This window comes from Elephas maximus, chromosome 3 (genome assembly GCF_024166365.1).
Source record: "Elephas maximus indicus isolate mEleMax1 chromosome 3, mEleMax1 primary haplotype, whole genome shotgun sequence".
NCBI lineage: Eukaryota > Metazoa > Chordata > Mammalia > Proboscidea > Elephantidae > Elephas > Elephas maximus.
The window spans coordinates 200,602,002-200,621,024 of record NC_064821.1 but is presented as its reverse complement, the minus strand read 5'-3'; the positions used below and the strand labels follow the sequence as shown (position 1 = coordinate 200,621,024).

General features: G+C 44.9%; 1 protein-coding gene across 2 annotated transcripts; it reads right to left on the bottom strand.

The window, feature by feature from the left end:
• Nucleotides 1–259: 259 nt before the first annotated feature.
• Nucleotides 260–18,732, bottom strand: FCGR2B (Fc gamma receptor IIb). 2 transcript variants are annotated; one of them, XM_049881065.1, is made up of 8 exons: nt 18,521–18,732; nt 10,156–10,176; nt 8,577–8,834; nt 6,759–7,013; nt 5,716–5,841; nt 3,786–3,842; nt 1,905–1,942; nt 260–1,782 (listed from the first exon to the last, which is right to left on the bottom strand). In XM_049881065.1, the coding sequence occupies exons 1-8, from the start codon at nt 18,630–18,632 to the stop codon at nt 1,693–1,695; spliced, it is 957 nt and encodes a 318-aa protein (XP_049737022.1). In that variant the 5' UTR covers nt 18,633–18,732; the 3' UTR covers nt 260–1,692. The 2 variants fall into 2 exon arrangements, with proteins under 2 accessions (XP_049737022.1, XP_049737023.1); XM_049881066.1 differs by lacking the exon at nt 3,786–3,842.
• Between the last annotated feature and the right edge of the window lie 291 nt (nt 18,733–19,023).

Below are 19,023 nucleotides of genomic sequence, written 5' to 3'. Positions count from 1 at the left end.
TGAAGGGGTGAGACCAGTGGAGTATGTTAGATGACCACTCACAGGACAAAGCGATTGTTCTATTTGCAGTGGCAGGAGACATGGAACCAAGGGTACAGGTTTATTGGAAGGAGGGTATTCAGTTTTAAGAAGAGGTGCACTAACCCTACGCTCCACATCCCTATCTCCCCTCTTCCCCACCTTTTGTCCGTCACTACGTTCCCAAGATTCTTATCACTGAAGACAAACAGACTCCAGATAGGTCAGCCTACACCACAACTAACACAGCCTTTAAAAGGTAAATTTTAATAAAATACTGTAAACACATTCAATACATGATTTTTACAGAAAAAGAAAGAAAATAAAAATTACTGGTAATTCCTCCTGAGACAACCACTTTTAATATTTTGGTGTATGTTAGTCTGTTTTAACATTTCTGAGATCATATGTATACTTACATATATTTTCGACTTGGAAGGTAACAACAACCTATAACGTAAGCGTTTCTCTTGTTTGCGACTACTGTTTTTTTCTTTCTTTTTTTTTTTTAAATCGTGCCTTAGGTGAACGTTTACAGCTGAAGTTAATTTCTCATACAAAAATTTATACACATATTGTCATGTGACATTAGTTGCAATCTCTATAATGTGACAGCGCACTTCTCCTTTCCACTCCTGGTTTCTTGTGTCCATTCAACCAGTTCCTGTCTCTGCCTTCTCATCCTGCCTCCAGATAGGAGCCACCATTTGGTCTTGTGTATCTGCTTGAACTAAGAGGCACACTCTTCACAAGTATTATTTTATGTTTTATAGGCCAGTCTAATCTTTGTCTGAAGAGTACGCTTCGGGAATGGTTTATGTTCTGGGTTGACATAGCACACGGGGGTCATGGCTCGGGGTTTCCTCCCGTCTCAGATCATTAAGTCTGGTCTTTCGATGTGAATTTTTGTTCTGCTCCACACTTTCCTCCTGCTCTGTCAGGGACTCTCTGTTGTGTTCCCTGTCAGGGCAGTCATTACTGGTAGCTGGGCACCATCTAGTTCTGGTCTCAGGCTGATGGAGTCTCTGGTTTATGTGAATCTTTTGTTCCTTGGGCTAATATTTTCCTAGTGTCTTTGGTGTTCTTCATTCTCCTTTGCTCCAAGTGGGTTGGGACCAACTGATGCATCTTAGATGGCCACTCCCAAACTTTTAAGACCCCAGACACCACTCACCAAGGTGGGATGCAAAAAATTTTCTTAATAAACTTTATTATGCCAATTGACCTAGATATTCACCAAAACTTTGGACCCCAGGCCCCAACTCCAGCTACTCCATCCCTCAATGGTTTTGTTGTGTTCAGGAAACTTCACAGCTTTTTCCTTTAGTCCAGTTGTGTTGACTTCCCCTGTATTGTATGCTGTCCTTCCCTTCACATATACTATCGTTTAATAAAATTTTTATTGGTTGTATGGAGTATAAACAGAAAGGTCTTGATGACAAGAAGTGCTTAGGCACAAATGGAATCAGTACAGTCAATCATCTGGGACCGTATTGTTAGTGGCTTTCAGAACAGAGAGCTTCAGAACTCATGTAGATAACTCTGAAAGAGTCCTTCCCCTTTCCTGGATCTGCAGCACTCCCGTGTCCTCTCCAAGGGAAATTCAGGCCAGGAGACATCAGATTCTAGCCTCTCTCATTCTTTTCCCCAAGTCCCAGGGCAAGACAGTACAGACTAAGTGCTGTTCTCGTAATCCGGGGACCCTGTTTCTTCCTCTGGACCTTCTGGGTGTTTGAGAAGTGAATAGGTGATTGTCTTCTCAGCCTAGAGAAAGCAGAAAAGAACAATGAGGATTCACAGACAGGTCACAGGAAAGAAGGCAACAGAGGAGGAATCAGGGGAGAGTGGAGAGGGAGAAGGAAGAGGAGATAGCTGGGATGGCTCACCTCAACTTTGGCAGCATCCTCAGCATTAGTGAAATGGGCTGTGGGCAAAAAGAACAGAGATCAGCTGGGGCACTGCTGTAGAAAAGGGCCTATGTATGCAGCTGCTCAGGCCACAAACGTGACTTGAGAAAAAGGCCTCACCAATTTCAACCCAGGCATGTAGGCCAAAAAAAAAAAAAAAAAGGCCAAGAGCTGAGTAAATACGGCCTCATTCACCACCCACCCTCACAGCATCCCCTACTGGCCACACTGGCAAAGGGAAGTAGTCATTCTTTTCAGAGAATTGCTGAACTCTCCTGGAAGCAAATCAGGCTGCTTCAGAGATCTGAGATATTAGGGAAGAAGAGTTAGCAGTATCAGAATGAAGTAAAATCCAGATTTTTGCTGACCACAAACTTCAGGGAGAGAAGGCTTTGGACAATTTCCACATGGGCCAAATGTAGTGCATCTTTGTTGGAACTTTGAAGAGTCTGATACTTACTCTATGATATTAAAAAGAAAGAGAGAGAGAGAACAGGGAAATGAAGATCTTTCTCAGGTAAGCATTCAAAATGTACCAAATACCTTGCGTGCTTTTTTTTTTTTAAACCAATGAACTCTTTCACTTTGCCAGTGTGAAAAGCAGCCTCAGTATCTGAAAATCAGCACCCCTCAGGATGCTGGGGAGGAGCCTAAAACAATGCATCTAGTCTTTTCACTTATGCCCTGGACACAAAGAGGCCCTGTTTGCCATCAGCCCCGGTGCCTGGCTGTGTAAATGCCTTGTGAAAGATGTTTACACCAGCATAGGCAGAGCCAAACATCAAGGCAGCTAATCCAGTGGTGCCTGGACTTTTCTATATCTGATTTGGTCACAGTGCAGACCCAGGCCCCTATCTCCACTCAGCCTGGCCAAGGGACATAGAGGCCTTGCTCAAAGCGCAGCTAGGCAGGTGCTACTTTGCTCAAGCTCTCAAATTTGTTGGCTCTGCTCCGAGTCATACTCCAGCCACCTGATGTGCAGTCCTCATGGCCTCTTTCCCCTGCTTGTTTCTACTACCCTTGAAAAAGCTCCAAGCTCTTTCATGCTTTGGTTTTAACTAGAATCAGGAAGTTGCCTGGACTACTCTTTTTGCACACCCCCATCTGGGCCAGGAGTTGTACAGTCACTGACTCTTAGGCCTTTAGACATGAAAGGTCTTTGAGTTCATCCAGGCCAATCCACTCACTTCCTCAGAGAGGTGACTAAATTCTGTGAGGAAAGTGGCTTACTCAAGATTCTCTTCAATGACGATGACAGAGCTGGGGCCAGGCCCATAACCACTAAACCTACACAACAGGGCACTAAAGCCAAGCTTTGCCCCAAAGTAAAGCCAAGAACTTCCTCAAGCCCAAATCACCTCTTAATGTTCCACTAAGAGGTAAGCCCAACCACTTGCGCCTCTATTTCTCCACAGAAGCAGATTCCTCAACAAGTCTAGGGTTTTTTCCTAGGGCCTCCTTCTCCTTTCCTCTTAGAATCCTACCTCCTTAATCCCATTCGCCTCAGCCTTAAACTCCTAACCCCTACTCTTTGCCAGCTGTGCCAAAGCCCCACAGAAAGACCCAAGTATCTCTAGTTTCCTGCTCTGAACATATGCCTAGCATTCATGACCCCAGAAATTTGGACACAGCCTGCCTCCGGCTATCTAGGCACAGGTGCTCCTCATTGCCTCATCTCTAACGAGGTCCTCTGTAGGCCTAGGAGTTAGACTCAGAGCTGACCAAGCGATTTGAGCCCCTGCCCTCCTCCCGCTGCCCCTCCCTCTCCTGTGTTCACACAAGCCACTTCTTGCTGGCTCCAATCCATCTGGCAGCCCTAGTGGGGCATCGCTGGGCCCCTAGAGTAGGAGCTGCACTCACCTCGTTGCTCAGGGAGGGTCTCTCCCATTTCCCTGTGTTCAGGGTTTCCTGGGTAAGCTAGGAGGGGCACATAGGAAGTTAGTAGGATTATGGGGTGGCGCCTGAGTTTTCAGGATCAAGAACCCGGGGCGGGACTGGGTTAGAAACAACATAGACCTTTCCATCTCACAGATGCCTCCTCTCCTCCCCACCCCCAGCACACACCACCCCCACTCCTACCCTCGTCCCTACCCCCGCCCAGGGGTTGCCCTGGCCTGTAAATGGGCTGCTCCAGAGAGAAAGAAATCTGGAATTTTGGGAACTCCTGGGGTTTGGCTGGGAGTGTTAGAGAGGCCTCTCCATTGCCTCTTCCTTTGACTTGCTCTGTCTTATTTAAAAAAACACCTCTTTTGCCCTCTCAGTATCCTCTCCGTATCTCTCAGTTTGCTTATCAGTAACTGAGGTCCTGGCTATGAACCAGTTGCAAAGTTTCCTATGCAGAATTAGTATTATTATTTTCTCTTTCTCTGTGGCTTCAAGTCTTTTTTTTTTTTTTTTCTTTCCTTTACTTTGTCTGTGTCCCAATGTCTTTAGCACTCTTTCCTCAGGAAACGTGAATTGTGATTATTTTCTTTAGATTTCTTTGGTAGCCTCTCTTTTCCCTCAGCTCTTCTACATTAATACCAAGGAGGAACAAAGCTGCCCTCTAAGAGCGAAGTTCTTCAGCTGGCCAGTCAATGAAGAAGCATTTATTGAGCAACTTGCTGTGTGCCATGGACTGTGCTAGGTGCTGGGGAAACGAGGGAGGAAAAGAGAGAGATGGTTTCTGCCCTCAGGGAGCTTACAGTCTTGCCATCATCACCTTTGGAATAAAGCTCAAGTTCCATAAGGTGGACTAGGTGGCCTTCATGACTCGGCTTAGCTTCATCCATTCTCTCTATCTGTCTCATGACTTATTGTTTTGACAGCATCAAACTGCTTGCAATACCATCCTTACTCCTCCCGCGGCCCCCATCCTAGCCCCAGTGCTCCTCATTTCCATACTTTTGTTTCCCATGCCTGGAATGTTCTTCCGGACCTCTTTGCCTGCCTAACTTCTACCTTCAGTCATCCCCTCCTTCATAATGGTTAATAGCTTGTACTTATGTGCTATTTGCTATGTACTAGGCCCTGTTCGGAACTCTGGTGGCACATTATTGGTTAAGCGCTCAGCTGCTAACCAAAAGGTCAGTTGTTCGAACCCACTAGCTGCTCTGCAGGAGAAAGATGTGGCAGTCTGCTTTCATAAAGATTACAGCCTTGAAAACCGTATAGGGCAGCTCTACTCTGTCCTATAGGGTCACTATGTGTCGGAATTGACTCAACGGCAACGGTTAGGCATCTGTTCATGCACTAGCCTCGTTCATCTTCATAACAACCCTGTAAGGTGGATTCTATTAGTGTCCCTGGTTTCCAAATGAGGAAACTGAAGCACAGGGAGGTTAAGCAACTTACCCAAGGTCACACAGCTGGTGAGCTACTGAGCTGAGATGTGAACCTAGGCAGTCTGACTCCAACACATGTGCTTCAATCACTGTACTATATTTCCTCCCCCATGAAATCTTCTCTAACTGGCCCAACGCATGCTGGCTCGTGTGGCCTCCTCTGTACCCCCATCATAGCCTTTGGATGTCTCTAGCATTGCTCTTACCCCATCATATTATACTTATCCATTTGGAATTCTGTCTCCCCCACAGTGTGGACTTCCTTATCTTGGTCTCACCCACAGCGTCTAGCACACTGCTTAACACATAAGCAAGTTTATTCAATGTTCGTCAGATGAATGAAATATGAGGCTATATCTGAATGCTAAGAATTATCTAGTCCAAAGACAGAATTTCTGCCAAAGGCTAGAGTTAGGATCTTGCCCAAGTGGGAACTGATAATAAGAGGGGCCAAGGGAACCACAAACCTGAAATCCGCTTTCGCCTGAGGCAGAACAAGGTTACCACGGCAGCAACAATGGCCACTACAGCAATCCCCGAGACCACAGCCACAACAATAATCACCACTGAAGAGCCGCTCGCGTTGTCAGACTCTGGGGGAGAGAGACCTCAGGACAGGCAGTACCATTCCTGTCCCACCTCCACCCTCCCCGTCCTTCTCCAATACTATGCCCCAGTCCTTGTCACCTGTAGTTGTTTTGTGTCTGGGTCACTCACAGGTGCAACAGTGTCTTCCTCTAAACCCCACCTGCACAGGGTTCTATGGCTGGGGTTGTGCCTCCCCACACCCAGGTGTCCCCACCAAACTAATAAGGCCCTGGCACACTGGCGAGCGTGCAGAGGCAGAGAAAAGTGTTCCTCTTAGCCCTTAGGGCAGCAGGGAGGGTAGCCTGATGCCTCCCTTTGAAGGAGGCACTACGGCTGTATCAAGCACAGCCCTGAACTGCTCAGGACATGTCACGCCTTTGGGAGCGAATGGGTGTAACATGAGGCCTGAGAAGAGACCAGGCAAACCTCATCTCTTAGGAATGTCAGGAGCTTAGCGAACTGCTGAGAGAGTCCCACTGCTGTCCTTAGTATGGAGCCTGCATTTCAAAGAGGGACAAAAGCCTTATCACCCATCACCTGGAAGCGGAAGAACTCAGGAGCCTTGATATAGAGGGCTCAGAGATGGGGCCCCTACTCTTTCCCCTGGCCAATACTTAGCAAGGCCCCCACATTTCTTCTCCTTGACTCTTTGGCCCAGTGTCTGATTTTGCTGCTGTGGCATTTCTGAAATCTTCGTGTAGGCCCATGTGACCTTAGCCCTAAATGTCCATTCTCTCCTCCCCCTTCCTACATTTTTTTTTTTTTTTGCTCATTGCTACTGGTTCTTTGTTGTTGAGAATATACGCAGCAAAACATACACCAATTCAACAGTTTCTACATGTATAATTCAGTGATGTTGATTACGTTCTTTTGAGTTGTGCAACCATTTCACTGCCCTACATCTTGACAAAGTTCCACATACCTTGGACAGTGATGGCCACAGGCTGCGATGTCTTCAGCTGCTGCCCTATCATTGCCGTGCAGTGATAATCTCCACTGTGACTGTGGTTTGCTTGTGGGATGGAGAAGTTGGTATTTTTACGGAAAAATATCTTGGATTTTCCATTCTGGAAGAATGTGACCTTGTACAGAGGCCTGTTCTTCCAGCTGTGGCACCTGAGCACAATGGGCTCCCCTTCCTGAAACACCAACTGAGGGGTCTGGAGCAACAGCCAATCTGAAAGACACAGAGAGACCACAGGACCCGGAAGGTCTTGGCTCAAATCTGAGATCGAGACCAGCCTTACTGGTGAGACATGATATGTGGTGGGAAGAGGTCAAGTTTGGAATCAGACAGTATTGGTCCCTAATTCTGATGTCATCATTTATGAACTCAGTAATACTGGACAAATTATTTAACTCTGGAGGCCCTGGGTGGCTCAAATGGTTAAACACTTGACTACTAACCAAAAGGTTGGTGGTTTGAGCCCACCCAGATGTGCCTCAGAAGAAAAACCTGGCAATTTGCTTCTGAAAGGTCACAGCTTTGAAACTCTGTGGAACACAGTTCTACTCTGACACACATGGGATCGACACAAGTCAGAACTGACTTGATGGCAACTGGCTTGGTTGTTTTGGAATTTAACTCTTCTGAGCATTAGTTCCTCAGCTGTGAAAATGGACACAATAATACTATGCATCTACAATGGTTCCTGGGACATGGTAGTCGCTCAGGATATGCTCATCTTTTCTTTTCTTTTCTAGGAGGAGGCAGGAGATGAACCCAGGTAGAGCACTGTTCTGAACCCAACATGCCTCTGCAGGAAGGACACAAGAGACCGCTGAGATGCAGTCCTTTCCTGAGGGAATGAGAGGAGACAGCAGAGACAAGATAACACATGCGGACACAGACACAGACAGCAGAGACTTGTGTCTTTGGGGATAGTAGGAAGTCATGAACATCCAACAAACGTTAGCTTATTTGATAAATGTTAGTAAATGTGGAGCTTTGTGTCAACAGAGTCTTTATCTGAAGCGTCACAGATATGTAATTAACCTGATGTGCACTTTTGAGGAAAGTTTGGGAATCAGGCAAGGGGGTGGGACCAAATGAAGAAGAATAATGACAATATCCATCTTCCTCACATCATAGCTTTTCTTTATGGAGAACCTACTTTGTGCCAGGAGCTTTAGAAAACCATTAATCTGTTCAGCAAACATTTATTGAGTTCTGCCCCATGTCAGGGGCTGGAAAGACAAAGATGGATAAGACACAACTTTAACCTCAAGGTGCCCATAGCCTGGTGGAAGAGAAGGACAAGGCACAGAAGAGTACTGAGCACTATAACAGCATGAAGAAGGGGCGAGGGAGGAGACAAGGAAGCTGAGACTCAAGCGTTCAATAAATTCATCATGGTTATATGACCAGTAATTTCCAGAGCTGGATTCAGTGGTGGCCTGATGCCAACCTTGTATTTTTCTACTCTGCCATTAGAAGGGAAACATTTTTATGGAGTAGGGATTTCCTTCTGCTTTTCTCACATGTCCGTGGTCTTATGATCTTTCTTAATCAGGATGAGGCAAAAACAGTCATTAATGCATTCTGAGGAATATCATAGAAACTTCCACCCCTGCCACACACAAAAAACGGAAATGAGTGGTCAAAAACTGCTTCCAGCAACTCACAGCACTGATTCCCAGTAGAGGCTCCTCCACCCCCTTTTCTGGAAACCTCTGCAAAGTAAGCAGGTTGCATCTCTCCTTATCCTCCCAGACCCTCCCCAGGTTGCCCTCCACTGACCGGAAAACACGTCCAGCTGCACAGGATCGCTGAGGCTGGTCAGGCCTGTCTGGCACCTGTACTCCCCGCTGTCACTGACAGTGGTCTTAAAGCCGTAGCTGGGCTGGACCTGAGTTGGGATGGGGCTTCCTCTGTGGAACCACTGGGTGGCGTTTTCCCCAGGGATGTGGGCCCCATGGCACTTCAGAGTCACGTAGTCGTCTTGGAGCACAGGGGTCCATGGAGGCTCAAGGTTCACCACCGCCTTCGGGAGATCTTCTGAGGAGCAGAGAGAGGGGGAAACATGAGGGAAGGAGACTGAGCGGGCCCTGAATGTCAAACAAAGAAGCACCTGTGGTCCTACTGAGGGCAGCAACGGTGGAGCCAGATCCAGGACTGCTCTGCAACTGAAAGCAGTTCCTCTCCCTCACACATCCCACCACGAGGCCGGAAACCCAGTCCCCTCAGGGAGCTTCACGGCTCCTCAGAAGCAGGAGGCGTCGAGTTAACTCCAACTCATGGTGGCCCCGTGTGTTTCAGAGAAGAGCTGTGCTCCACAGGGTTTTTCAATGGCTGTGATCTTTTGGAAGTAGATCGCTAGGCCTTTCTTCCAAGGCACCTCTGGGTGGATTCAAACTGCTAACTTTTCAGTTTGTAACTTTAACCATTTGCATCACCCAGGGAAGAATATATAGATGTATAAAATCTCCAAGGGATATTCTAACTAGTTCCTTCTCTCTCCCTCTCTCTGTCTCTGTATGTGTGTACTTGTGTGTCTGTCTGTCTCTCTCTCTCTCTCTCACAGACACACACCCATACACATCCCACACATGATACTCTCTTGGGACTCGCTTTCCTCCCCTGTAAACAAACTCTCTCCAGGGCTGACTGAAAACAAGCGTGTGCATCTAGTGGAGATGTCAGGCTTGGGAGTCAGACATCAGCTTTCTGTTGTGACCCAATGTCACTCCTTATCCATTAGGAAGGAGGTCAGGATGGCCCCTCCTGATACCAAGTACAGAGGAGACTCTGTGGCCTCAAAAGGATAAAAAGGGAGGGAGAGATTCTGGAAGGCAATCTGAGGAGCCCTCCCAGCTGGGCTGAAGTCCATCCAAGGTGAGTAGTACATAGAAAGAAGTGCTCAGCAAAGTCCATTGCACCAAGCTACAACCAGAGGCATCTTCCCCTCTCTCTGTGCAAGGGAACAGGCCTCAAAGCCTACAGATCTGTGCAAAGTAGAGGATTTATCAACACACGGGGACAACCTAAGCAGATCATGTGATTTTGCATGAAGCTGAAATTAAAATTGCCAGGCTCTTGATTTTATTTGGAGAGAGGAAGGCAGTTGAACAAGAGAACAGAGTTCTCATTTTCTGTGACAGTAGTTGTGATATCTCACCACAAAAGAATCACAGGGGTTGGAGCACCTGGGGACATGGCTGCCCATCACCTGCCTCCCTGGGAGGAGGGGAAGGAGAGAAAGAGAAGGGGAAGGGCAGCCTCTGGGAGCAATGGCCCTTTCCTGACCTTGGTGCACAGGGCGCTGGGGCAGAGGAGGTGTGCAGCTGAGGAAGAGAGAGGATGTGGGTTGAGCACTTACCAGATGTTCCAGCAACAGGGACTGTAAGAGAGAAAACAAAATCAGTCCAGAGCCTGAGTCACAGTACCAAGACATCTCTGCCCAGGCCAAGAGCCTGGGTCTAGAAGATACCCCCATCCCACCTATAGCAAAGACCTCGTCCACCATTCCGTGACTGCCTGGATGAGGTACACTTTCAAAAGATTAGGGGCTCCTTCCCCAACAACAGAAGAAAATGAAACAAAATGATATAAAGCTCTCTCCCACCTATTTTATGACACTTTCATTTGGTTTAACATTCTTGAATGATTGAAATAAAATATCTCTGAAAGAAGATCTTTGTCCAGCTTCACATGTACTTTATGCCTCATTGTAATGATTTTGTGAGAGTCTGTCCTGAGAGCAGGGCGGACAGGTGAGGGGTAGACAGGTGTTGAGCAGAGGATCCATGATCATTGCAGAAAAAATAGAAAGTACACACAAGCTAACACTTTGACATACATCCTTTGGGATTTTTTTCCACGAAAACATACTTGTGATATACACGTTCGGCCATACATAAATGACAAATGAGGATATGCTGTAAAAACTGTTCTCTAATCTGATTTTTCACTGAGCAATATAAGGTTCAGTAGATTAGTTTGTTTCTATGTTGTCATTTGTAATGACTGTACTATATCCAACTTTTGGGTCTCCTGTGTTTAACTTAACATGCCTATTGCTTAATATTTTGATCATAACAATTTTTTGCTATTATAAATACCTGATAGAATAAAGGGAGACTGACTGCAAAAGGACACCTCAGTGGGGGGAAGGGGGTATCACTGGGTGATGGAAAGGTCTTCTCAAGGGAAGACAAAGTGTGAGCTAGGAAGGCGGAATAGAAGAGTTGGGGGGGTTTATGGGCACTATTACTGGGTGAAGGAGTCCCCGGATGGCACATATAGTTAAGCACTCTACTACTGACTGAAAGATTGGCAGTTTAAACCCACCTAGAGGTTTTTTTTTTTAGAGGTACCTCAGAAGAAAGGCCTGGTGGTCTGCTTCTAAAACGTCACAGCCTTGAAAACCCTGTGGAGCACAGTTCTACTCTGCAACATATGGGGTTGCCATGAGTCTGAAATCAACTCAATGGCAACAGGTTGGTTGGTTGGTATTGTTGGGTGAAGAATTGAAGTTATTTCCTTAGCTGAATTACGGCCCAATGTATGTGTGTCTGGATGTTTGTATGCCCATTGGTGGAGGCTTTCACTTGTGTCTGTGCTGAGAAAAAGTCAAGAAGCTTCCAAATATGTGTACATTTGCAAGGACAAAAGTTAAGTATGGAAAGAAATCGAAGCAGGAGCAAGGAGTGAGAAAGATGTTGCAGGGAGAGTGTTGGCTTGGGAGTTTGGAGAACTATATTCTGGTCCTGATTCTGCCATTGTCTTGATGTGTACACTTTGACCAATCACTCTGCTACTTTGTAAAAAAAAAAAAAAAAAAAAAAACCCAGTGCCGTCCAGTCGATTCCAACTCATAGCGACCCTATGCTACTTGTAAAAAAAAAAAAAATTTTCCAGTGTAAATCAACAAATCTGCATGGGCTGCCTATTGTTCTACAATGTATGCTGAGTCCCCCTAAGGGAAGTATCCCTGCTTTCACTGAACCAACAATGGGGAGATAAAAAACATGTATAATCTAAGATAAGATAAATGTGCTTAATGCCATTAGAAGAGTATGGATAAAATGCTATGGAGCTTTAGAGGAGGAAAAGATCCCAAGGCTCTGTATTTGGTAGGATTTGGGGTTGGTAAGGTAGGGAATCCCATGGACCTTCAAGACTTGGTAGGATTTTGACAGACCGAGAAAGGAAGGCTGTGTTCCGTTGGAAAGACCAGCAGGTACTTGGCAACATTCCCGACAAATTGCAGTCCAACCTCTGCTTGAATTCTGGTCTTTGCTTAAACACCTCCAGTAATGAGGGACAAAGCTGAAAAGGGAGCTAGGAGTCATACTCTTGAGGGTTCCAAATGCCAGGTGATATGACCATAAGAGCACAGACTGTAAATGCTGACTCCACCCACCACTACTAAGAATTCCTTAACTTCTCTGTGCTTCAGTTTCCTCATTTGTAAATGAAGATTATGGCAGTACCTTCACGGACCGTTGTAAGGATTGAATGAAATAATCTAAGTAAAGCATTTGACTTACTTGCTTCCTGACACATGGTAAATTTTAAATAAATATAAAGTAATTTTTTAAAAAAGTTTGTTTTTTAGTTTAGTGAACCATGGGAAGTTACAAAATTTTCAAGTAGAAACTGACAATGCTGTGTCGGATAGATTGGAACCAGGGAAATACCGAAGAGATCAGTTAAGAAAGAGGCTACTTCAGTGATCCAGAATCAATCTGGATGGCCCACCCAACACCTGGCCTTTTTTTAGTTCCTTCAGTTTTCCTTCCTTCATTGCCAGTGACCTTTCTTCCATACATGGGCATACATACATATGCCCATGGTTTTCCCAAGACCTTGGCATCACTAGAAACTGTACCGCCTCCAAAATCAAACATCTCATGTTTTAACTACAACCTCCTCTTCTTTCATTTCATATGCTCCATTATCCTCACAGTAATTATCTTTGATCTCATTAAGAATTAAGCACTGACTACCAAATGACCCAGCAATTCCACTCCTAGGTAGATACTCACAAAACTTGAAGGCAGAAACTCAAACAGAGACTTGTACACCAATGTTCATTGCAGCACTATTCACAATAGCCCAAAAGTGGAAACAATCTAAATACCCATCAACAGATGAATGGATAAACAAAATATGGCACATACTTACATACAATGGAATACTACTCAGTATGAGAAATGAAGTCTTGATATATGCTACAATATGGATGGAGCTTGAAGACATCATGCTGAGTGAGATAAGACAATCACAAAAGGACAAATATTGTATGGCCTCACATATGCAAAAAGGCAATAAAAAGCAAATGTATAGAGACTAAAGTTTATTGGTAACAAGTGGTTACCAAAGTTTCTTAGTGGTTACAAGTAAGAGAAAAATTGCATTGATTAAGGGTAGGATTGCACTGTTCATTACTGTAAGTGCTGTCAGTAAGTTGTACATCTGTAAAAAGTTGAATTGGCAAAAGTTGTGTGATACGTATATTTACAACAACGACAAAAGAAAGAAAGAGTAGCTGCTGAGGCAGCTTATGTACAACCAAACACCTCATGGGATTTGGTTCTTTGATTTGAATGTTTAGGATCCTGGTTTCATGGGACATCCCTGTTAATTGGCCTAATGATGCGTTTAGTGCTTCCGTTCTACCTCCTAGTTCGTTTGCATAGTGTCTGGGGTGTTAAAAGCGAGCAAGCAGCCACCCAAGGCACAACAATTGGTAGCTCTTCACCTGGGTCAACAGAGGAAGAAGGATAGTCAAGAACAGGAGGAAGATATCGGATGCATTCTTAATTGCCTCCTTTGCCATGAGACCAGAAGAACTGGATGGTGCATGGCTACCATTGCCGAACACTTTGATCAAAGATTCTGTAGAAGAATATCGATCAAAAGGAAGAAAACTCAGAACAGAATTCCGAATTCTCATGGACACCAGACTTTCTAGAGCCCTGGAGGCTAGATGAAACCCCAAAACTATTGTCCTGAGATAATCTTTAAACCTTAATCCAAAAATACCTCCTGAAGTCTTCTTAAAACCAAAAATATAGTTTAGTTTAACTAGTAAAGAATGTCTGCCTTGAGCATGATGCTCTTTTAAGGGCCCTCTGTATACGATCAAAGTGACAACAGCAACTCAAAAGATTAGATAGTAACCTTAGCGGGCAGTGAGTTTACATTAAGGGAGGAAGAACAACTCAGAAAAAGAGGGTGAAAATGGTTGCACAATTCAAAGAATGCAACCAATGTCATTGAATTGTTCATGTAGAAACAATTAAATCGGTATAAGTTTTGCTGTGTATATTCTCAACAACAACCACCTCCCCCACCCTGAAAAAAAGCACTATCTTTCCACCCATATCTGCCTTCACCTCTGTCCTCATCTGGTTTGGATTCTATGATTCATTATTATAATTACCTCCTTGAGAGTCCTCTTAATTCCCTTGCCCTTCTCCTGATCCATCAAATTCCCCTTATTCTCCACCCCTGGTGTCTCTGTAAAGCTACTATCATCATAGACAAAAGGACACTCAACATGACAATGACTCTGACAGTTTTCTCTCATAAGCTTGCTTTGCTACTCTTGGTAGTGACACTCATCTTTTCCTCACAACTCCCTTTATCAGGTTGGATAGTGCTCTGACAAAACTCATGTCCACGTGGAACCTCAGAATGTGACCTTACTTGGAAATGGGGTCCTTGCAAGATGAAATTAGTTAAGATGAGGTCATACTGAAGTAGAGTGGGCCCTAATCCAATGATTGGGGACTTAATAAGAAGAGAAAACAAATGCACAGAGACAGAGGGGGGATGTCATGTGACAACAGAGGCAGAGATGTGGTGATGAAGCCACAAGCAAAGGAATGTCAATGATTCCTGGTGGCCACTAAAACTAGGAGAGGGCATGGAATGGATTCTCTCTCAGTGCCTTCAAAAAGAAACAAACCCTGCTAACACCTTGATTTTGGACTTCCAGCCTATAAAAAGGTAAGAGAATTATCTAGCATGTGGTAATCTGTTTTGGCAGCCTTAGGAAATTAATAAACATTTCCCAAACCTTCCTGTCTTACCCTCTGCCTCATGTTCCCTCTCACTTTCAGCTGGTGCCTTCCTTCAGGCTTCAATGAGAAAACAAAAGCAATCAGATAGGATATGTAGCATCTTCCCCTAACTCAATCTACTAACCCACCTGCATCTTCACCCATGTTCTCCTTCCCAGCTTTTTAGTGAGAAAGTGTCTGGCCTCCTATCTACGGTCAGTGTCTACACATATTCCCTGGATCTCATTTTCTCTCAGTCTTTCAAGGATGTCCCTCTCTTGGTTATTCCTTTTCTTTTCTGCAACATCAATTTCTCCTTCTCTGTTGGCTCTTTCTAATTAACATAAACATATTCCAGGATCTTCCATTAAAGAAAAACCCTCCCCTGACACCCACCCCCATATTCTTCCAGCTACTACCCCATTTCTCTGCTCCCTTTCACAACCAAATTTCTCAATTTTTTTTTTTTTTCCCTGCATAATCTGTCCTCGTTTCCTTTTCTTCCTACTTAGTGCTCTCCAATTTGGACTCTACTCTCACCAGTCTTCTAAAACTTTTTTTTTTGTCAAGATCTCCAATGACCTCCATTTTGTCAAGTTAAGTAGGTACATTCTATTTCTCTCCCAGTCAGAATTGACTCAATGGCACACAACAACTTCTCCATATCAGTGTATATTTTCATAACTACCCAGTTATTCATACCCCAAACCTGTGAGTCATCTTTTTTTCCTCCTTTTCCCAACCTCATCCCCCTTCACACCAGCAAATCCAGTTGACTCTACTTCCAACTTAGATCTTGAATCCATCGACTTCTCTCCATCTCCATGGCCACCACTGGTTCAGGTCATCATTAGCTTTCTCTTGTACTAGTGCAACCATCTCCTAACTTGTTTTTTTTCTTCTCTAGTTCCCCCTTATAAACCATTTTCTACAGAGAAGCTAGAGTTCTTTTTAAAAAATAAAAGCAGTTAATGTACTATTCTGATTAAAACCATTCAATGGTCTTGCACTGCTCTTAAAATTAAATGTAGAAGTCCATGAGGGACCTGACCTAGTCCCTGCTCACCTCTCAAGCCTCTCTCCAGTCCGTCTTCCCCATTTGGCTCAAGTAACACTAACCTTCTTTAAATTAATTAAACTTGGGGCTTTTGGGTTTGCTCACCTTTTATCCTAAACATGCTTCCTTTGCCTCTTCAGACGACTAACTCCTTATCATGTTTAAGGTCACAGCTTAAAAGTCTCCTCCTGAGAAAACTCTTCCCATCCATCCTATTTATTAAGGCTGCGCCCTCATCTCCCCTTCAACAACTATTCTGATCACAATCCCCTGCTTACATTTTCATAGGACTTATTTGTTTGTTTGTGTATTGCCTATTTCTCTCAGTGGAATGTAAGCTCAAAGGGGGCAGTAGCCGTATTAAGTTTATTTACTGATGCTCTATAAATCATTCTCTGGATGAATCTAGGTGGGAGATAAGGCAGCCCAAAGTTGGTCTGGCAATATGAAGTGAAGAAGAGGACATGGATGTGAGAGAAATGGCTCTTGATGAGATGTGGGATGATATAAGTGGTTGATTAGAAGAAAGGTGGTTGTATTCACACAAGTATAAATGTTAGGAGAAGATGAACATTTGTAAGGGGAAGATGATGAGTTGAATTTTGAACATGTTTTGTTTCTAAGCTGGCAAATCAACTTGGAAGTGCCCAACCAACAAGGGGAAATGTGAAATTGTGCTTGAAAGAGTAAGCAAGAGAGATAGGTTTGGGGATTGTTGATCCAGAAGTGATAGGTTAAAACCTGAGTATGTAGGATTGGCAAGCGGACAGTGCAGGAGGAAAGCAAGTAAAGAAGAAGGAGAAACAGGAGGAAGAAAAGAAAGAAGAAAGAGGTGAATAAAAGAGAGAAAAGTCTCCAATAATGATTTGTGCACTCTAAAATTCAACAAATACTAGTGAATACAACTAAGTTCACACCCAATGTAGTCATTGTGAAGGATTCAAAGACCTTGTGCTTAAAGTCACGAAGGCTATCTGTACTGTTGCCTGATATATCCCCAAGTCATAGAATGGTGTCTGGCACATAGAAGAATTTATATGAGGTTTAAACAAGACAGTTTGAAGAATCAGCGGGAGCAACGGTGTTGAAAGCAAGGAAGTACAGTTTACACATTGCCTGGCTATAGAAAAAGGTCCGTTTGGGTACAGTGGAGAACATGGTTAGAAGGGTAGAATTGAGGCTTTGTTCAGTAGACAACAGAGCAACACTCAAGGCATTTATGAAGTGCTGGGGTTTTTTTTTAGTGACAGTCACAACTGCGCTTGAAGATGTGAGCAGAATGGATTTGAAAGAGAAGAAACAGGAGTGATCAAGACCTGATCAGAGGGTGTTAGTAGATATTTGGTGACTTAAGAAACAGGCAAGGGGAAGAAAGTACAAAAGGTCCCTCCCAAGAGTCTTGCCCAGGTGACTAACACATTAATGGCACTGTCAGCAAAGATGGAGAAACCCTTTGCCTCTCCAGGCCTGAGCTACCTCACATGAAAAATGAGGCAGTTTGGTGCTCACTCGCTTTACGTTCTATGCTACCTTAATCCACTCCATTTGCACATAGGGGAATGTGCTGGCTTCCTTGCTTTCACCCACCGTAGCCCAATATCATCTAGCACTGAGGCTGAGGGATCCCAGAAGAGACCATATTTCACTAGCAGTCATAGCACATAAATTGGGGGAATGACTGCATGCCTTCCTCTGGGGCCATCCTGAGGTGAATGTCAAAGTGGAAACCCCAGGAATTGAGTTTGGGGAGACAGTCTTGGCAGTAAAGTTCTGGCCTCCACTAGACTCTTCTTCAAATCCAGCGTCATCAGTCCCTCTCCACTGGCCCACAGCTGAGAACATGGTCAGAAAATAACCCTCTATCTGGGCCTAAAAACCCAGCGTTCTCTCTGATCAGAGCCAGAACCTACCCCATGATCTGTACCATGAAAGGAGGCATGTGTGATTTCTCTGGTCCCACAATCAACATTTCCAGAATTGTCCAGGTGTTTGGATTCTCTGAGGCCCAGTTCCCTGGATAACCCAGACCCTCCCATGCTTCTGCCCAAGGGAATCTCCTTACACATAAAACAGGCTTCTGTGGCAGGAAGTGGTTTGAGAGGCACAGAGAATGACTATTGCACTCTCTCCAGCCTACCCCCCAACTGAAAAAACAAAACAAAACTTAAAGCTTCCTCTCTGCATCCCCTCGTCTAAGGCATGATGTCTCTCTCCTGCCTAAAATTTGGTCCCATGTGAATCACAAATTTCTAAGGAGGGGAAACACTCTGGCTGCTCGCTAGTCATTCAAGTTCTGGGACTTTCCTCAGAGTAGGATACTATATGTGGACTGGGAGAGCATCAGGGCCCTGGGTGCCCAGTGAGATTGAGTAAAAGATGCTAACGAAGAAAAAACTCTGCTAATTTCATGATTTGCCAAGGACCACAGAGTTGTCAGAGCTGCTCTTCATTAGCCTGCCATCACTCTCCTGAGTTTCCTGACACGCTTCCCATGCCACCCCTCAACAGTGCCCAAGCTCAGCCTCAATTAAGGTGGCAGCACCCTGAGCTAAGAAAGTGCACCTGCCTCTCTTGCTGCTCTACCTCCCTCTCCAGGAGGCAGGGAGCTGACTTACCCAGGAAGAGCAGAGCTGTCCACAGCAGCATATGGCCCAAAGGATGGGAGACTGTGCCATCAGTCCAGTCACTCTCACCAGCTGAGAGGGGTAGGAATGAGGGGGTTCCCATCACTCCCTGCAGTGGGCTAGCTCCAACAGCTCACAGTCAGCACAGTAGGCCCGGGCTGCTTTCGAAGCTTGAGAGATTCCACTCAGAGAACACACAAATTCTGGAACTCAAAAGGGGAAGTGAGAAGAAATGGTCTGTTTTATTATAGGCTCCTCCCCTCCCACCCTCTTTCCTTTCAACTGCTCCCTCCCAGAAGATTCAGGATTCCCAGAGTTAATCTGGCTCAGCCCAACTTCCAAATTCAGAGAAAGTTGAGAAACTGGGAAACAAGTCGCTCTGCTTCCTCTGGGGCCACAAGCTCGCTGGGGCTCTGGGGAAAGGAAGAGAATGGTCCTCACCGTCAGCTCAGAACCTCCCGTGTCAGGCGCTATCCTGTCTAGAAAAGACGATG